Genomic DNA, 19891 nt, shown 5'->3' on the forward strand with positions numbered 1-19891 from the left:
CCCTCTGTCTTCTATGGCTCAGCCAGTTCTCCACCCATCTAGCTAGCTCGTGAGATTTAACCTTTTGCACCAGCCTGCCATGAGGGACCTTGTCAAACGCTTTACTAAAATCCATATAGACAACATCCACGGCCCTTCCCTCGTCAATCATTTTTGTCACCTCCTCAAAAAACTCAACCAAATTTGTGAGGCATGACCTCCCTCGTACAAAACCATGCTGTCTATCGCTAATGAGATTATTCAGTTCTAAATGAGCATATATCCTATCTCTAAGAATCTACTCCAACAATTTCCCTACCACGGACGTCAAGCTCACCGACCTATAATTACCCGGGTTAAACTTGCTACCCTTCTTAAATAACGGGACCACATTTGCTATCCTCCAATCCTCTGGGACCTCACCTGTGTCCAGCGAAGAGACAAAGATTTCTGTTTGGGGCTCAGCAATTTCATCGCTTGCGTCCCCGAGGGTCTAGGATAGATGCCATCCAGCCCTGGGGATTTGTCTGTCTTAATGTTTCTTAAAAAACCTAACACTTCCTCCCTTGTAATTGAGATTTTTTCTAACGGGTCAACACATCTCTCTGAGACACTCCCAGTCAACATGTCCCTCTGACCCTCTGACAGTGCGACACTCCCTCAGGACTGACCCTTTGAAAGTGCAGCACTCCCTCAGTACTGACCCTCTGACAGTGCGGCACTCCCTCAGAACTGACCCTCTGACAGTGCGGCACTCCCTCAGCACTGACCCTCTGACAGTGCGGCACTCCCTCAGTACTGACCCTCTGACAGTGCGGCACTCCCTCAGTACTGACCCTCTGACAGTGCGGCACTCCCTCAGTACTGACCCTCTGACAGTGCGGCACTCCCTCAGTACTGACCCTCTGACAGTGCAGCACTCCCTCAGTACTGACCCTCTGAGTGTAACTAAATGAGTGCGAGTCCAGCAAATGGTTCGTGAAGAGTTATTGATGGGCCTTCCCGCCGTTGAGGATATTAGATCCACAGTGGCATGACAATTGTCAAATGAAATAACAAGATCAAAGCATGACGGCAACATCAGAGCATCGCAGCAGCCCCGGCTGTGGAGGACAAAGCTTCTCGATGTAGATTTAAAGAAGACATTGTGAGGGAGAGAAGATTTGAGGACGTGTGCCGTCAGCAGACACTGCAGACAATGGGAGGTCGGAAATCCCTGAACGAAGATGTCAACTGGCTTCTTGTTTCAGGAATAACCTCTGTTGCTGAATAAATTATCCTGATCACACAAGCATCCAGCACTTGTCCATAAAGTTAAAACCTGGTCCTGAAATCTCTGACCAAACATTCTGCTGTAATCCCAGTCACTCAGCGGCTCACACAGCCCACCGGGTCATTTCAACTAGAGGACAACCGGAAAGGTATTAGCACCTATACTGACAAACTCTAACCCCTGCTTAACCTTTCACCTTTAACCCTTGTTTTACCTCTTCACCCTTAACCCTGCTTAACCCGCTCATCTTTCCTGCTTGAGGCATTTGGAAACTGAATAACTTGGGAAAATACAATGTGAGAATGGAGAAAGGAAACACGGAAACATTTGAATCATTTTATTTCTTTTATTTAACATTTTTAATTTTTATTCTCGTACACTCCAATTAATGTTCGAAAAACACCTGGGACTGAGGGATTTTATTCACTGGAACATGTTTGTATTTGACACAGAGCAAATCACAAATACAGAAAATTGTTCCCACCTTGACATGACACGGCAGTTTGGGTTTGGAAGGAGGGGTCTCTCCCGTTTACCCTCGCTGTTCCATCTTGATTTTCGGAATTCATAAAGGACAAACTGACAGAGACGCAGGCTTTTAGGCTCAAACACAAACATTTTTATTAACAGAAAAACACTCCGATCCAAAGTGAGCTGTGTAATCTGGGAGGTTTGGGAGGATTGTCCACTGGAAGATTGGCTGAGGTATGACCCCAGACGGGGATTATTGATACTTGTAAAATCTTGACCTCCAGCGAGGGTTTAAAACAGAAAGTGGGCTTCTGAACGGGGCTTCATGTATCATTGTTTCGCCGAGACTAGCTCGCACTGGGAGTAACACAGTCTGTCTCACACACTCACATTCATGCAGACTCACACACATACACTCTCACACACATTCACACACGCTCAAACACACACACACTCACACTCACTTACACATTCACACACACGCTCAAACACACACACACTCACACTCATTTACACATTCACACACGCTCTCTCACACACACACACTCTCACACACATACACTCTCACACTCACACACGCACACACACACTCATGCAAACACACACACTCTCTCACACACTTACACACACTCACACACACACAGTCAGAAATGGCTAATTTCAGAATGTTCATGTGCACAATATTATCGTTGAGAGTATCCGCTTCTCGGCCTTTTGGCAAAGATCGAGCCCAAGATGGGGGTGCAGTGCCTTATCTTGTCAGCTTGGATCTTGTTTGTCTGTCTGTGGGAACCTTGAATTGGATTCACTGGGATTCACAAGCCCACATTCAGTTTCCCTTTTGATTGTAAATGCTGTAAAATTGTGGGAGTTTCTCATTCAGCTCACTGAGCTTTCTGTCAATGTTGAAATCGTGCAGCCAATCCTCAAAGCCCTTCTCTTCGATACGGGAAAAGAGTTTGCACATGTTTCCGATGTCATAATGCCTGAGTAACATCTGCAGAAGTTGCTCGAGGTTCGTCATGTAACTGAGATTATTAGACATGTTTCTCTTTGCATCAAATAACATGTCCCACTCTTCCTTCAAAGACAACAATTCCTTTTCCTTTTCTTGCAGACTCTCTCCTTCCAGTCTCTTGGTTTTCAGTTCTATTATCTTCTTGTTGCAGTCTTCCAGATCTTTCTTCTCCTGATCATATTTCACCTTCAAATCGCCTTTAGATTCTTCTGTATGCTCGATCAAATCCTCACAACGTTTAATTTCTTTGGAAGCACCAAGGACCATTGGGATTCCTAAAGGAGATTAAATGGAGAAATGAATAAACGGCCACTCTGACTGCAGAACTAGTGTTTCTGTGCTGGGGCCTGTATATGGGAATGTGTTTTTTGGGACTGGTTCGTGTTTCTGTGCTGAAGCCTGTGTATGGTATTGTGCTTTTCTGTACTGGTTTCTGTTTCTGTGCTGGGGCCTGTGTATGGGATTGTGTTTTTTCTGTATTAGTTCGTGTTTCTGTGCTGGGGCCTTTGTAAGGGATTGTGTATTTTTGTATTGGTTTGTGTTTCTGTGTTGGGGCCTGTGTATGGGATTGTGTTTTTCTGTATTGGTTTGTGTTTCGGTGCTGGAGCCTGTCTGTGGGATTGGGTACTTTTTGTATTGGTTTGTGTTTCTGGGCTAAGGCCTGTGTATGAGATTGTGTATTTTTTGTATTGGTTTATGTTTCTGTGCTGCGGCCTGCGTATGGGATTGTGTATTTTTTGTATTGGTTTGTCTTTCTAGTGCTGGGGCCTGTGTATGGGATTGTGTTTTTCTGGACTGGTTTGTGTTCTGTTCTGGGGCCCGTGTACGGGATTATGTATTTTTTGTATTGGTTTGTGTTTTTGTGCTGGGGCCTGTGTAAGGGATTGTGTTTTTTTGTATTGGTTCGTGTTTCTGTGCTGGGGCCTGTGAATGGGATTGTGTTTTTCGGGATTGGTTTGTGTTTCTGTGCTGGGGCCTGTGTATGGGATTGTGGGTTTTTTTTTGTATTGGTTTCTGTTTGTGTGCCGGAGCCTGTGGATGGGATTGTGTTTTTCTGGACTGGTTCGTGTTTGTGTGCTGCGGCCTGTGTATGGGATTGTGTATATTTTGTATTGGTTTGTGTTTCTGTGCTGGGGCCTGTGTATTTTTTATATTGGTTTGTGTTTCTGTGCTGGGGCCTGTGTAAGGGATTGTGTATGTTTTGTATTGGTTTGTGTTTCTGTGCTGGGGCCTGTGTATGGCATTGTGTATTTTTTATATTGGTTTGTGTTTCTGTGTCTTGATGTCTTGTGTTCCGGGGCCTACAGTTCTGCACAGAATCTGTGAGCAGGATTTTTTGATTGTTTTTCCAAGTGTTGTGGTGTGTGGGGAAAGCGGGAGTGAGGGGCAGCTGCCAAGGTGGCCCAATCAGAGCAACTTCGGCTTTTGAAAGATTGAGATGTCATTTTTAAATGGTAGCAGGATGATTCAAATAAAGAATCTCCGATGGAATCCCCTCACCCCTTGGCAATGCCAGGGAACTGCCTGGGCATATGTCGCTCCCCCACCACCCCCCTGGGTGCTGCACTCACCTGGGCAGGTTCTGATCACCAGCTGTGGGCCATGGGGGATCTGCCCTCGGACAATCTAACATGGGGTTTATCCTCGGAAAGACATTTCAATGAAGGCAAATGCGGATCCCAAATTTTAAAGTTGGGATTCTCATTACATCACAGGTGAGGGGCAGGGGCAATTCCGCTGACAAGAAGCCGTTTTCTGATTCTCCGCCCATCCACCATTCCCTCTCCCTGCATGTCTGCTCAGGGGGCTGTGCGTCTGTGCTGGGGCCTGTGCGTCTGCTCAGGGGGCTGTGCGTCTGTGCTGGGGCCTGTGCATCTGCTCAGGGGGCTGTGCGTCTGCGCTGGGGCCTGTGCATCTGCGCTGGGGCCTGCGAGTCTGCGCTTGGGCCTTCGTGTGCACTGGTGCCTGCGTGTGTGCACTGGGGCCCTGCATGTGTGCACTGGGGCCCCTGTGTGTGTGCTGAAGCTTGCGTGTGTGCGCTGGGAGCTGTGTGTGTGCGCTGGGGCCTGTGTATGTGCTCTGGGGCCTGCGTGTGTGCTCTGGGGCCTGCGTGTCAGCACTGGGGCCTGCATGTGTGCGCTGGGGCCTGCGTGTGTGCACTGGGGCCTGCGTGTGTGTGCTGGGAGCTGTGTGTGTGTGCGCTGGGGCCTGCATGTGTTCTCTGGGGCCTGCGTGTGTGCACTGGGGCCTGCGTGTCAGCACTGAGGCCTGCGTGTGTGCGCTGGGAGCTGTGTGTGTGCGTGCTGGGGCCTGCTTGTGTGTGCTGGGAGCTGTGTGTGTGTGTGCTGGGGCCTGCGTGTGTGCTCTGGGGCCTGCATGTCAGCACTGGGGCCTGCATGTGTGTGCTGGGGCCTGCATAACTGTGCTGCAGCCTGCTTGTGCTCTGGGGCCTGCGTGTGTGCGCTGGGGCCTGCGTGTGTGCGCTGGGGCCTGCGTGTGTGCGCTGGGGCCTGCGTGTGTGCGCTGGGGCCTGCATAACTGTGCTGCGGCCTGCTTGTGCTCGGGGGCCTGTGTGTGTGCGCTGGGGCCTGCATGTGTGCGCTGGGGCCTGCATAACTGTGCTGGGGCCTGCATAACTGTGCTGCAGCCTGCTTGTGCTCTGGGGCCTGTGTGTGCGCGCTGGGGCCTGCGTGTGTGCGCTGGGGCCTGCGTGTGTGTACTGGGGCCTGCGTGTCAGCGCGGGGCCTGCCTGTCAGCACAGGGACCTGTGAGTCTGTGCAGGGGCCTGTGTGTGTGCACTGGGGCCTGCCTGTCTGTGCTGCATCCTGCGTGTCTGTGCAGCAGGCTGAGTGTCAGTGCTGGGCTTGCCTGCCTGCGCTGGGGCCTGTGTGTCTGCGCTGGGGCCTGTGTGTCTGTGCTGGGGCCTGCGTGTCTGTGCTGGGGCCTGCCTGTGTGCCTGGGGCCTGCAAGTGTGCACTGGGGCCTGCGTATCTGCGCTGGGGCCTGCCTGTCTGCACTGCAGCCTGCGTGTCTGCGCTGGGACCTGCCTGTGTGCCTGGGGCCTGCAAGTGTGCACTGGGTCCTGCGTATCTGCGCTGGGGCCTGCCTGTCTGCACTGCAGCCTGTGTGTCTGTGCAGCAGGCTGCGTGTCAGTGCTGGGCTTGCCTGACAGTGCTGGGGCTTGCCTGCCTGTGCTGGGGCTGTGTGTCTGCGCTGGGGCCTGCGTGTCTGTGCTGGGTCCTGTGTGTCTGTGCTGGGGCCTGCGTGTCTGTGCTGGGGCCTGCGTGTCTGTGCTGGGGCCTGCGTGTCTGCGCTGGGGCCTGCGTGTCTGTGCTGGGGCCTGCGTGTCTGCGCTGGGGCCTGCGTGTCTGCGCTGGGGCCTGCGGGTCTGCGCTGGGGCCTGCGGGTCTGCGCTTGGGTCTGCATTGGGGCCTGCGTGTGTGTGCTGGGGCCTACATGTGTGTGCTGGGGCCTACATGTGTGCACTGGGGCCTGCGTGTCAGCGCCGGGGCCTGCCTGTCTGTGCATGGACCTGCGTGTCTGCACATTGGGCTGCATGTCTGTGCTGGGGCCTGTGTGTCAGTGCTGGGGCCTGTGTGTCTGTGCTGGGGCCTGTGTGTCTGTGCTGGGGCCTGTGTGTCTGTGCTGGGGCCTGTGTGTCTGCGCTGGGGCCTGTGGGTCTGCGCTGGGGCCTGTGGGTCTGCGCTGGGGCCTGCGGGTCTGCGCTGGGGCCTACGTGTGTGCACTGGAGCCTGCGGATATGCACTGGGCCTGTGGGCGCTGGGGTCTGCGTGTCTGCACTGGGTTCTGCGTGTCTGCGTTGGGGTCTGCGTGTCTGCATTGGGGTCTGCGTGTCTGCGTTGGTGTCTGCGTGTCTGCGTTGGGGTCTGCGTGTCTGTGCTGGGGTCTGCGTGTCTGCGTTGGGGTCTGCGTGTTTGCGTTGGGGTCTGCGTGTCTGTGCTGGGGTCTGCGTGTCTGCATTTGGGTCTGCGTGTCTGCGTTGGGGTCTGCGTGTCTGCACTGGGGTCTGTGTGTCTGCACTGGGGTCTGTGTGTCTGCGTTGGGGTCTGCGTGTCTGCGTTGGGGTCTGCGTGTCTGCTGAGGTCTGCGTGTCTGTGCTGGGGTCTGCGTGTCTGCGTTGGGGTCTGCGTGTCTGCACTGGGGTCTGCGTGTCTGCGTTGGGGTCTGCGTGTCTGCACTGGGGTCTGCGTGTCTGCGCTGGGGTCTGCGTGTCTGCACTGGTGTCTGCGTGTCTGCGTTGGGGTCTGCGTGACTGCGCTGGGGTCTGCGTGTCTGCACTGGGGTCTGCGTGTCTGCGTTGGGGTCTGCGTGTCTGCGCTGGGGTCTGCGTGTCTGTGTTGGGGTCTGCGTGTCTGCACTGGGGTCTGCGTGTCTGCGTTGGGGTCTGCGTGTCTGCGTTGGGGTCTGCATGTCTGCTGGGGTCTGCGTGTCTGTGCTGGGGTCTGCGTGTCTGCGTTGGGGTCTGCGTGTCTGCACTGGGGTCTGCGTGTCTGCGCTGGGGTCTGCGTGTCTGCACTGGGGTCTGCATGTCTGCGTTGGGGTCTGCATGTCTGCGTTGGGGTCTGCGTGTCTGCGTTGGGGTCTGCATGTCTGCTGGGGTCTGCGTGTCTGTGCTGGGGTCTGCGTGTCTGCGTTGGGGTCTGCGTGTCTGCACTGGGGTCTGCGTGTCTGCGCTGGGGTCTGCGTGTCTGCACTGGTGTCTGCGTGTCTGCGTTGGGGTCTGCGTGACTGCGCTGGGGTCTGCGTGTCTGCACTGGGGTCTGCGTGTCTGCACTGGGGTCTGCGTGTCTGCGCTGGGGTCTGCGTGTCTGCGTTGGGGTCTGCGTGTCTGCACTGGGGTCTGCGTGTCTGCGTTGGGGTCTGCGTGTCTGCGTTGGGGTCTGCATGTCTGCTGGGGTCTGCGTGTCTGTGCTGGGGTCTGCGTGTCTGCGTTGGGGTCTGCGTGTCTGCACTGGGGTCTGCGTGTCTGCGCTGGGGTCTGCGTGTCTGCACTGGGGTCTGCGTGTCTGCGTTGGGGTCTGCGTGTCTGCACTGGGGTCTGCGTGTCTGCGCTGGGGTCTGCGTGTCTGCACTGGTGTCTGCGTGTCTGCGTTGGGGTCTGCGTGACTGCGCTGGGGTCTGCGTGTCTGCACTGGGGTCTGCGTGTCTGCGTTGGGGTCTGCGTGTCTGCGCTGGGGTCTGCGTGTCTGCGTTGGGGTCTGCGTGTCTGCACTGGGGTCTGCGTGTCTGCGTTGGGGTCTGCGTGTCTGCGTTGGGGTCTGCATGTCTGCTGGGGTCTGCGTGTCTGTGCTGGGGTCTGCGTGTCTGCGTTGGGGTCTGCGTGTCTGCACTGGGGTCTGCGTGTCTGCGCTGGGGTCTGCGTGTCTGCACTGGGGTCTGCATGTCTGCGTTGGGGTCTGCATGTCTGCGTTGGGGTCTGCGTGTCTGCGTTGGGGTCTGCATGTCTGCTGGGGTCTGCGTGTCTGTGCTGGGGTCTGCGTGTCTGCGTTGGGGTCTGCGTGTCTGCACTGGGGTCTGCGTGTCTGCGTTGGGGTCTGCGTGTCTGCACTGGGGTCTGCGTGTCTGCGCTGGGGTCTGCGTGTCTGCACTGGTGTCTGCGTGTCTGCGTTGGGGTCTGCGTGACTGCGCTGGGGTCTGCGTGTCTGCACTGGGGTCTGCGTGTCTGCGTTGGGGTCTGCGTGTCTGCGCTGGGGTCTGCGTGTCTGCGTTGGGGTCTGCGTGTCTGCACTGGGGTCTGCGTGTCTGCGCTGGGGTCTGCGTGTCTGCACTGGGGTCTGCATGTCTGCGTTGGGGTCTGCGTGTCTGCGTTGGGGTCTGCGTGACTGCGCTGGGGTCTGCGTGACTGTGCTGGGGTCTGCGTGTCTGCAATGGGGTCTGCGTGTCTGCGTTGGGGTCTGCGTGTCTGCGTTGGGGTCTGCGTGTCTGCGTTGGGGTCTGCGTGTCTGCACTGGGGTCTGCGTGTCTGCGTTGGGGTCTGCGTGTCTGTGCTGGGGTCTACGTGTCTGCACTGGGGTCTGCGTGTCTGCACTGGGGTCTGCGTGTCTGCGTTGGGGTCTGCGTGTCTGCGTTGGGGTCTGCGTGTCTGCACTGGGGTCTGCGTGTCTGCGTTGGGGTCTGCGTGTCTGTGCTGGGGTCTGCGTGTCTGCGTTGGGGTCTGCGTGTCTGCACTGGGGTCTGCGTGTCTGTGCTGGGGTCTGCGTGTCTGTGCTGGGGTCTGCGTGTCTGTGCTGGGGTCTGCGTGTCTGTGCTGGGGTCTGCGTGTCTGTGCTGGGGTCTGCGTGTCTGTGCTGGGGTCTGCGTGTCTGTGCTGGGGTCTGCGTGTCTGTGCTGGGGTCTGCGTGTCTGTGCTGGGGTCTGCGTGTCTGTGCTGGGGTCTGCGTGTCTGTGCTGGGGTCTGCGTGTCTGTGCTGGGGTCTGCGTGTCTGTGCTGGGGTCTGCGTGTCTGTGCTGGGGTCTGCGTGTCTGTGCTGGGGTCTGCGTGTCTGTGCTGGGGTCTGCGTGTCTGTGCTGGGGTCTGCGTGTCTGTGCTGGGGTCTGCGTGTCTGTGCTGGGGTCTGCGTGTCTGTGCTGGGGTCTGCGTGTCTGTGCTGGGGTCTGCGTGTCTGTGCTGGGGTCTGCGTGTCTGTGCTGGGGTCTGCGTGTCTGTGCTGGGGTCTGCGTGTCTGTCCTGGGGTCTGCGTGTCTGTCCTGGGGTCTGCGTGTCTGTCCTGGGGTCTGCGTGTCTGTGCTGGGGTCTGCGTGTCTGTGCTGGGGTCTGCGTGTCTGCACTGGGGTCTGCGTGTCTGCGCTGGGGTCTGCGTGTCTGCGCTGGGGTCTGCGTGTCTGTGCTGGGGTCTGCGTGTCTGTGCTGGGGTCTGCGTGTCTGTGCTGGGGTCTGCGACTTCACATTTGACTGTTCTGCAGCAGGGAGGAATTCATTATCAAACTCCTTCTCTCTTGTGTCCCCATCGCGCTATCGCTCCACTTTCTGAGTATCTCTCACTTTATTTTCTCAGAGCTAAATTTCATTTACAAATATTCTGATGCAATTGTCAAATCCCCGAACACATCGGTCCCCAGAAACTCTGGAGCAATTCCAGGCCTCTGAGTCCACGCAAATTTAACAAGAGAATGAACGGAGGCAGCAGAGTTTATAATCCCATCGCCATATTCCCCGTCTCTCACACACCCTCAATAGCCAGACTCCCTCTCCCGCTCCCTCAGTAACATAGAAACATAGAAGATAGGAGCAGGAGGAGGCCATTCGGCCCTTCGAGTCTGCTCCACCATTCAGCACCATCATGGCTGATCGTCCAACTCAATAGCCTAATCCTGCTTTCCCCCCATAACCTTTGATCCCATTTGCCCCAAGTGCTATATCCAACCGCCTCTTGAATACATTCAATGTTTTGGCATCAACTACTTCCTGTGGTAATGAATTCCACAGGCTCACCACTCTTTGGGTGAAGAAATGTCTCCTCACCTCCGTCCTAAATGGTCTACCCTGAATCCTCAGACTGTGACCCCTGGTTCTGGACTCCCCCACCATCGGGAATATCCTCCCTGCATCTACCCTGTCTAGTCCTGTTAGAATTTTATAAGTCTCTATGAGATCCCCCCTCATTCGTCTGAACTCCAGTGAAAACAATCCTAACCTGGTCAATCTCTTCTCATACATCAGTCCCGCCATCCCCGGGAATCAGCCGGGTAAACCTTCGCTGCACTCCCTCGAGAGCAAGAACATCCTTCCTCAGAAAAGGAAACCAAAACTGCACACAATACTCTCGGTGTGGCCTCACCAAGACCCTGTATAATTGCAACAACACATCCCTGCTCCTGTACTCGAAACCTCTCGCAATGAAGGCCAACATACCATTTGCCTTCTTTACCGCCTGCTGCACCTGCATGCTTACCTTCAGCGACTGGTGCACAAGGACACCCAGGTCCCGCTGCACACTCCCCTCTCCCAATTTACAACCATTCAGCTAGTAATCTGCTTTCTTGTTTTTGCTTCCAAAGTGAATAACCTCACGAGTAAAAGGATGAGACGTGAATGAATAGGGCCTATAAAAGGTGAAGGCGGGAAAGTCTGTATGGAACCAGTAGCAATGGCAGAGGTGGTTAATGAGTATTTTGCCTCAGTTTTCACAGAGGAGAAGGACCTGGGTGGATGTAGTGCGGGCGTGAGGTTGACTGAAAGGATTGAATATGTGGACTTTAACAAAGAGGTTGTGCTGGAATCTTTGAATGGCATCAAGATAGATAAGTCGCCGGGTCCGGATGGGATGTGCCCCAGGTTACTGAGCATTTAGAGAGGTTTAGTATGTTCAAGAATACTCAGCATAGCTTTGTCAAAGGCAGATTGTGCCTTATGAGCCTGGTGGAGTTCTTCGAAAATGTGACTAAACACATTGACGAAGGGAAAGCAGTAGATGTGGTTTATATGGATTTTAGCAAGGCGTTCGATAAGGTCCCCCATGCAAGGCTTCTAGGAAAAGTGAGAGGGCATGGGATCCAAGGGGTTGCTGCCCTGTGGATCCAGAACTGGCTTGCCCAAAGGAGGCAGAGAGTGGGTATAGATGGGTCTTTTTCGAAATGGAGGTCGGTCACCAGTGGTGTGCCCCAGGGATCTGTTCTGGGACCCTTGCTGTTTGTCATTTTCATAAATGACCTGGATGAGGAAGTGGAGGGATGGGTTGGTAAGTTTGCCGACGACACGAAGGTTGGTGGGGTTGTGGATAGTCTGGAGGGATGTCAGAAGTTACAGAGGGACATAGATAGGATGCAAGACTGGGCGGAGAAGTGGCAGATGGACTTCAACCCAGATAAATGTGTAGTGGTCCATTTTGGCAGGTCAAATGGGATGAAGGAGTACAAGATAAAGGGAAAGACTCTTAGTACTGTAGAGGATCAGAAGGACCTTGGGGTCCGGGTCCATAGGACTCTAAAATCGGCCCCGCAGGTGGAAGAGGTGGTTAAGAAGGCGTATGGTGTGCTGGCCTTTATCAATCGAGGGATTGAGTTTAGGAGTCCGGGGATAATGATGCCGCTATATAAGACCCTCGTCAGACCCCACTTGGAGTACTGTGCTCAGTTCTGGTCACCTCATTACAGGAAGGATGTGGAAAAGATTGAAAGGGTGCAGAGGAGATTTACAAGGATGTTGCCTGGATTGAGTGGCATGCCTTATGAGGTTAGGCTGAGGGAGCTCGGTCTTTTCTCCTTGGAGAGACGTAGGATGAGAGGAGACCTAATAGAGGTATATAAGATGTTGAGAGGCATAGATCGGGTGGACTCTCAGAGGCTTTTTCCCAGGGTGGAAATGGCTGCTACGAGAGGACACAGGTTTAAGGTGCTGGGGGGTAGGTACAAGGGAATTGTTAGGGGGATGTTTTTCACACAGAGGGTGGTGGGCGAGTGGAATCGGCTGCCGTCAGTGGTGGTGGAGGCAAACTCAATAGGGTCTTTTAAGAGACTCCTGGATGAGTACATGGGACTTAATAGGATGGAGGGTTATAGGTAGGCCTAAAAGGTAGGGATATGTTCGACACAACATGTGGGGCCGAAGGGCCTGTTTTGTGCTGTAGTTTTTCTATGTTTCTATGTTTCTTATTCAAATTATACGGCATCTGCCATTGATTAGCCCACTCACCCAACCTGTCCAGATCATTCTGAAGGATCTCTGCATCCTCGTCACAGTTCACCCTCCCACCCAACTTGGTATCATCTGCAAACTTTGAGATGTTACATTTTGTTCCCTCATCCAAATCATTAATTTATATTGTGAATAGCTGGGGTCCCAGCTCCGATCCCTGTGGCACTCCACTAGTTACTGCCTGCCAATTTGAAAAGCACCCATTAATTCCTACTCTTTGTTTCCTCTCTGCCAACCAGTTTTCTATCCATCTCAATACACTTCCCCCAATCCCATGCGCTTTAATTTTGCACGATAATCTCTTATGCGGGACTTTGTCAAACGCTTTCTGAAAGTCCAAATATACCACATCTACTGGCTCCCCCTTGTCAACTCTACTAGTTACATCTTCAAAGAATTCCAACAGATTTGTCAAGCATGATTTCCCCTTCATAAATCCACACTGACTCTGTCTGATCCTGCCACTGCTTTCTAAATGCTCCGCTATAAAGTCCTTGATAATGGATTTGAGAATTTGCCCCACTACCGACGTTAAGATTACTGGTCTTTAATTCCGTTTTCTTTCCACCTCCCTTTTTGAATATCAACAAAGAACAAATAAAATTACAGCACAGGAACAGGCTCTTCGGCCCTCCAAGTCTGCACCGACCATGCTGCCCGACTGAACTAAAACTCCTTACCCTTCCGGGGACCGTATCCCTCTATTCCCATCCTATTCATGTATTTGTCCAGACGCCCCTTAAAAGTCACTATCGTATCCGCTTCCACTCCCTCCCCCGGCAGCGAGTTCCTGGCACCCACTACTCTCTGTGTAAAAAATCTGCCTCATACATCTCCTTTAAATCTCGCACCTTAAACCTATGTCCCCTAGTAATTGACTCTTCCACCCCGGGAAAAAGTTTCTGACTATCCACTCTGTCCATGCCTGTCATAATCTTGTAGAGTTCTGTCAGGTTGCCCCTCAACCTCAGTCGTTCCAGTGAGAACAAATCAAGTTTCTCCAACCTCTCCTCATAGCTAATACCCTCCATACCAGGCAACATCCTGGTAAATCTTTTCTGTACCCTCTCCAAAGCCTCCACATCCTTCTGGTAGTGTGGCGACCAGAATTGAACACAATATTCCAGGTGCGGCCTAACTAAGGTTCTATAAAGCTGCAACATGACTTGCTAATTTTTAAACTCAATGCCCCGGCCGATGAAGGCAAGCATGCCGTATGCCTTTGTGACTACCTTCTCCACCTGCATTGCCACTTTCAGTGACCTGTGTACCTGTACACCCAGATCCCTTTGCCTATCAATACTCCTAAGGGTTCTGCCATTTACTGTATATTTCCTATCTGTATTAGACCTTCCAAAATGCATTACCTCACATTTGTCCGGATTAAACTCCATCTGCCATTTCTCCGCCCAAGTCTCCAACTGATCTATATCCTGCTGTATCCTCTGATGTTCCTCATCGCTATCCGCAAATCCACCAACCTTCGTGTCGTCCACAAACTTACTAATCAATCCTGTTACATTTTCCTCCAAATCATTTATATATATTACAAACAGCAAAGGTCCCAGCACTGATCCCTGAGGAACACCACTTGTCACAGCCCTCCATTCAGAAACACACCCTTCCACTGCTACCCTCTGTCTTCTATGACCAAAACTCACATTGTTTTGTTTCTTAAAGACTTGATTAGTTGTAAGTATTCGCATTCCAACCATTATTCATGTAAATTGAGTTTGTGTCTTTATATGCTCTGTTTGTGAACAGAATCCCCACTCACCTGAAGAAGGGGCTTGCAGCTCCGAAAGCTTGTGTGGCTTTTGCTACCAAATAAACCTGTTGGACTTTAACCTGGTGTTGTTAAACTTCTTACTCTTTCTATGACCGAGCCAGTTCTGTGTCCACCTTGCCAGCTCACCTTCATTCCCGTATGATTCACCTTCTGCACCAGTCTGCCATGAGGGGTCTTGTCAAAGGCCTTTCCTGAAATCCATGTAGACAACATCCACTGCCCTAACCTCATCAATTGTCTTTGTCACTTCCTCGAAAAACTTGATCAAGTTAGTGAGACACGACCTCCCCTTCACAAAACCATGTTGCCTCTCGCTAATACTGGAGTAACATTCGCTACCCTCCAATCTGCAGGGACTGTTCCAGAGTCTATAGAATCCTGGAAGATGATCACCACTATTTCTGGAGCCACTTCCTTAAATACTCTGGGATGTAGATTATCAGGGCCTGCGGATTTATCCGCCTTCAATCCCATCAATCTTCCCAGCACCATTTCTCTACTAATATTGATTTCCCTCAGTTCTTCCCTCTTACTAAATCTTGCATTCTCCAATATTCCTGGCATCTGATTTGGATCCTCTTTTGTGACTGAAAATACTCGGCCTCACTCGTGCTCCCTCACTCGCACACCCTCAGTAACGCTCTCACTCCCTCTCCCCCTCCCTCAGTCACACTCGTGCTCCCTCAGTGTCACACCCTCATTCACGCACCCTCAGTAACACTCTCACTCCCTCTCCTGCTCCCTCAGTAACACTCTCACTCCCTCTCCCCCTCCCTCAGTAACACTCTCAGTCCCTCTCCCCCTCTCTCAGTAACGCTCTCACTCCCTCTCCCCCTCTCTCAGTAACACTCTCACTCCCTCTCCCCCTCTCTCAGTCACACTCTCACTCCCTCTCCTGCTCCCTCATTAAAGCTCTCACTCCCTCTCCCCCTCTCTCAGTAACACTCTCACTCCCTCTCCCCCTCCCTCAGTCACACTCTCACTCCTTCTCCCCCTCCCTCAGTCACACTCTCACTCCCTCTCCCCCTCCCTCAGTCACACTCTCACTCCCTCTCCCCCTCTCTCAGTAACACTCTCACTCCCTCTCCCCCTCCCTCAGTCACACTCTCACTCCCTCTCCCCCTCCCTCAGTCACACTCTCACTCCCTCTCCTGCTCCCTCATTAAAGCTCTCACTCCCTCTCTCACTCCCCACTGTGTGAGTCTCAGATAGAGGTTGAGGGGAGTAGGTTTTCCTCCTCTCTCGGGGACCTGGCATTCAGTCGAATCTGGAAAAAGTTGTACATTGAATTACAGATCTTACCAATGAAGGGTAAGATGATCATTCCATAGCCCACATTCCGTAACGTTTCTTTTTCTGCTTTCCGAGCCGCTGTTGTGTTGAGAATGTCTTCTTTGTGCAGTTGTTCTGTCTGCAGCTGTTGAATGTGGTCTTTCTTCTTCTGTTGCTCAGTCTCCAGCAACAATAGATCCTTCTCCACTTCCTGAAGGTTTTCTCTCCAGGTTTTCACCTCATCCTGAAGCTCCTTCAAAGAACTTTCCTCGGTCTTACTATCCAATTCTTCTTTGATTTCCTGGGCTTCTTTGACTGCCTTCTGAATTTGTTTGAAAGCTATTTCCACCTCAGGTTTTCCTGCGTCTTTTGTGCCACTCAGGAATTGGCCAGATGCAGCAATAACCTTGTCAGCGAGAGACACCACCGATGTTATCATTTTTAAATAGTGGGGTAAGACTTTCTGTTTGAAATTCCTCTGATATTCCATGTTTGTGCTTGTTGTGTGGGACTCACTGACCCTCCTTACCTCCAGCAAGTGCTGCAGAAATTGTTCTGAATTTGTGGTGAGAGGCGATAGGGCTTGCTCTGTAACGCGGCTACTGGATCAGTGCGTCTGAGCAGGATGTGGTGGAGCTATTCTTATATGAGGCTGGGTAATGGGGAGGAGCATTCGTAAAGTACGTGGATGTTCCGGTAGATTGTATATCTTCCGGAAGAGTTTCTTCATTTCTAGAACTTCCAAAAGTTGATATTTGGCCTAACCAACATCTCTACTCGGGACATCCTCACTCTGTTTAAACCAATTATTTATTGCATTAACTCCCAAAAGAACGTTAATCTCACTGACTCATCAGTAACAGTCTTTGGGTTTATCGCCACTCCCTCGCCTGTGGTCACCGACTTCTAGACAGTCACCAGTCAGGGCCCTGCCCCTCCCTCCAGCTTTTAAATATGGAAATCTGTCCACATTCACCCCAAAAACAAAATCATTTCTTTTCAACAAATTCTCCATTCTTTCCTCAGTCCCACTCCCAATGTATAAGAGGCTTTGTGGCTCAGGGGGTAGCATCCATACCCCTGGAGCACAAGCTCTGGGTTCGAGTCCAATGCCAGGATTTGTTGGCCATGCATTCAACACGGTTTGACAGGCTGATCATCAGCTCAGAAATCCTTCCCCCACTATTCTGCAAAGAGACAAAATTAGTGTGAAAGTGCAGGTACAGAAACAAAACCCCAATATAAAGGTTAGTGCTGAAAATAATAGTTTATGGTGTTGTGGGTAACATATTTGCCTGGATTGAAAATGAGTTGGCTAGCAGGAAACAGAGTATGAGAGTATGCATAAATGGGTATTATTCTGATTGGGAGGGGTCTGTTCTGAGGCCACAACCTTTTCCAATTTGTATCAATGAATTAGCTGAGGGGAGTGAAGGTATGGAAGCTAAAATTGCTGATGACTCAAAGATAGGTAGGAAAATATGTTGTGCAGAAGATGTATGGGACAGAATTTTCCCATTCCGCTCGCCACGGGAATCATAGTCGACAGGACAGAAAATCCGGTGGACCATGCAAAGGTCCGTTGACCTCAGGTAGGAATTGCTGGCCTTGTGACAAGTGCAGCTGGAAATTCCCACCCTGGTGTTTGCAGGTGAATATAGATATAGATAGATGTCGATCGGTTGAGTGAGTAGGAAAAAGCTGGCAGAAGTTTATAAGATCCAGAGCTTGAAGTTCCTAGGTTGGTGTCCAGATCACCAACATCCTGTCCTGATCCCCCCGTGCCGACTCTATCGTTAAGAAAGCCCACCAATGCCTCTACTTTCTCAGGAGACTAAGGAAATTTGGCATATGAGCTACGAATCTCACCAACTTTTACAGATGCATCATAGAAAGCTTTCTTTCTGGTTGTATCACAGCTTGGTATGGCTCCTGCTCTGTCCAAGACCACAAGAAACTACAAAAGGTCGCGAATGTAGCCCAATCCATCACGCAAACCAGCCTCCCATCCATTGACTCTTCCTACACTTCCCGCTGCCTCAGAAAAGCAGCCAGCATAATTAAGGACCCCACGCACCCTGGACATTCTCTCTTCCACCTTCTTCTGTCGGGAAAAAGATACAAAAGTCTGAGGTCACGTACCAACCGACTCAAGAACAGCTTCTTCCTTGCTCCTGTCAGACTTTTGAATGCACTTAGCTTGCATTAAGTTGATCTTTCTCTACACCTTAGCTATGACTGTAACACTACATTCTGCACTCTCTCATTTCCTTCTCTATGAACATTATGCTTTGTCTGTATAGCACAAGAAGCAATACGTTTCACTGTATGTTAATACATGTGACAATTATAAATCAAAGCAAATAAACTGTATTGAGAAGGTGGATATGGAAAGGGTGTTTCCTCTTATGGGACAGTCCAGAACTATGGGGTCCTGTTTGAAAATTGGTTGTGTGACTTTGGAACTCTCTGCCTCAGAAAGCGATGGAAGGTCATTGAATATTTTTAAGGTGCGGTAGATGGATTCTGGTTTCGCAACGGAATCATCGATTCTCTGGGGCAGATGGGAATGGGGAATTCAAAATACAAAGAGGTCGGCCATGATCTGGTTGAATGGAGGAGCAGGTTTGAGGGGCCGAATGGCCTACTGCTGCTCCTATTTTGTATGTTTGTAGAGAAAAGTTGGATAAGGATTGAAAAGAGATGTGGGGTGTGTGATATATGATTAAGTCTTTCCCATGTCTTCTGATTTGTTTGATTGCATTTTCAGGTTAAGCGCACTGCAACTTGGCTGCATGTATGTGTAAGGAATGTAACGTCAGGAGGGGACAGCAGAGGTTTAGCTCATCTGTTAGAGAGGATCCTGGGACTAATCGCAGACATGACCTTAACTATGGACTGATCCAAGAATGGTGCCACGAGGCAGAGCGTTGCTCCCACCCAAACCTTTTCCAATCATTCAAAATTATTTGCTTTCAATAGTGTTCATTTGTAATGTTAAAGTAAAGAGTAAGGTTTATTATTAGTCACAAGTAAGGCTTACATTAACACTGCAATGAAGTTACTGTGAAATTCCCCTGGACATTCTCCTTTGACATCAACTGCAATCATTTTCCCATCATTTCAGGTTCATTTTTCTCACCGCTGTCATGTTGCTATCGTTTGGGGTTGGATTTTCTGGTCGCATGCGTCCCAAGACCAGGGATTCCTGCCCAAGGTCAACAGACCTTTAAACGGCCTCACCAAATTCCGTCCCGCTCATTATGATTCCCGCAGTGGACCGGGAAACTTTGCCATTGATATCAGTAGCACTCAGGAGCAGTCACCTGGCCATCAGTCTATTTCATTTTTACTCAAAACCATACTTTTAATGTCAAATGATAGTTATGAATTGATGTGACCCCACATTTTTGCAGAAAATACGGACACATGGGATTGAGGGTGATTTAGTGGTTTGGATCAGGAATTGGCTAGCTGTAAGAAAACAAAGGGTGGTGGTTGATGGGAAATATTCATCCTGGAGTTCAGTTATTAGTGGTGTACTGCAAGGATCTGTTTTGGGGCCACTGCTGTTTGTCATTTTTATTAATGACTTGGATGAGGGCGTGGAAGGATGGATTAGTAAATTTGCGGATGACATTAAAGTCGGTGGAGTTGTAGACAGTGCGGAGGGAAGTGGCAGGTTACAGAGGGACATAGATAAGCTGCAGAGCTGGGCTGAGAGGTGGCAAATGGAGTTTAATGCGGAAAAGTGTGAGGTAATTCATTTTGGAAGGAGTAACAGGAATACAGAGTACTGGGCTAATGGTAAGATACTTGGTAGTGTGGATGAACAGAGGGATCTGGGTGTCCATGTGCATAGATCCCTGAAAGTTGGCACCCAGGTTGATAGGATTGTTAAGAAGGCGTACGGTGTGTTAGCTTTTATTGGTAGAGGGATTGAGTTTCGGAGCCAGGAGGTCATGCTGCAACTGTACAAAACTCTGGTGCGGCCGCATTTGGAGTATTGCGTACAGTTCTGGTCACCGTATTATAGGAAAGATGTGGAAGTGTTGGAAAGGGTGCAGAGGAGATTTACCAGGATGTTGCCTGGTATGGTGGGAAAATCGTATGAGGAAAGGCTGAGGGGCTTGAGGTTGTTTTCGTTAGAGAGAAGAAGGTTAAGAGGTGACTTAATAGAGGCATACAAGATGATCAGAGGATTAGATAGGGTGGATAGTGAGAGCCTTTTTCCTCGGATGGTGTTGGCTAGCACGAGAGGACATAGTTTTAAATTGAGGGGTGATAGATATAGGACAGATGTTAGAGGTAGGTTCTTTACTCAGAGAGTAGTAAGGGCGTGGAATGCCCTGCCTGCAGCAGTGGTGGACTCGTCAACGTTGAGAGCGTTCAAGTGGTTATTGGATAAACATATGGATGATATTGGAATAGTGT

At 51.1% G+C, this 19891-nt stretch overlaps 1 protein-coding gene across 1 annotated transcript; it reads right to left on the minus strand.

Moving 5' to 3' along the window:
- Positions 1–1604: 1604 nt before the first annotated feature.
- LOC144504766 (uncharacterized) lies at positions 1605–16071 on the minus strand. The gene is made up of 2 exons (XM_078230509.1): positions 15488–16071; positions 1605–3016 (listed from the first exon to the last, which is right to left on the minus strand). Exons 1-2 carry the CDS (start codon positions 15945–15947, stop codon positions 2553–2555), a joined length of 924 nt encoding a protein of 307 aa, XP_078086635.1. The 5' UTR covers positions 15948–16071; the 3' UTR covers positions 1605–2552.
- Between the last annotated feature and the right edge of the window lie 3820 nt (positions 16072–19891).

Source organism: Mustelus asterias, chromosome 15 (genome assembly GCF_964213995.1).
Source record: "Mustelus asterias chromosome 15, sMusAst1.hap1.1, whole genome shotgun sequence".
Classification (NCBI taxonomy): domain Eukaryota; kingdom Metazoa; phylum Chordata; class Chondrichthyes; order Carcharhiniformes; family Triakidae; genus Mustelus; species Mustelus asterias.

Coding starts and splice junctions, on each gene's coding strand:
- LOC144504766 (XM_078230509.1), bottom strand. CDS start 15,947: ATGGAATATCAGAGGAATTTCAAACAGAAAGTCTTACCCCACTATTTA. Junction 3,017..15,487: donor GATCATCTTACCCTTCATTG/GTAAGATCTGTA, acceptor AATCTCCTTTAG/GAATCCCAATGGTCCTTGGT.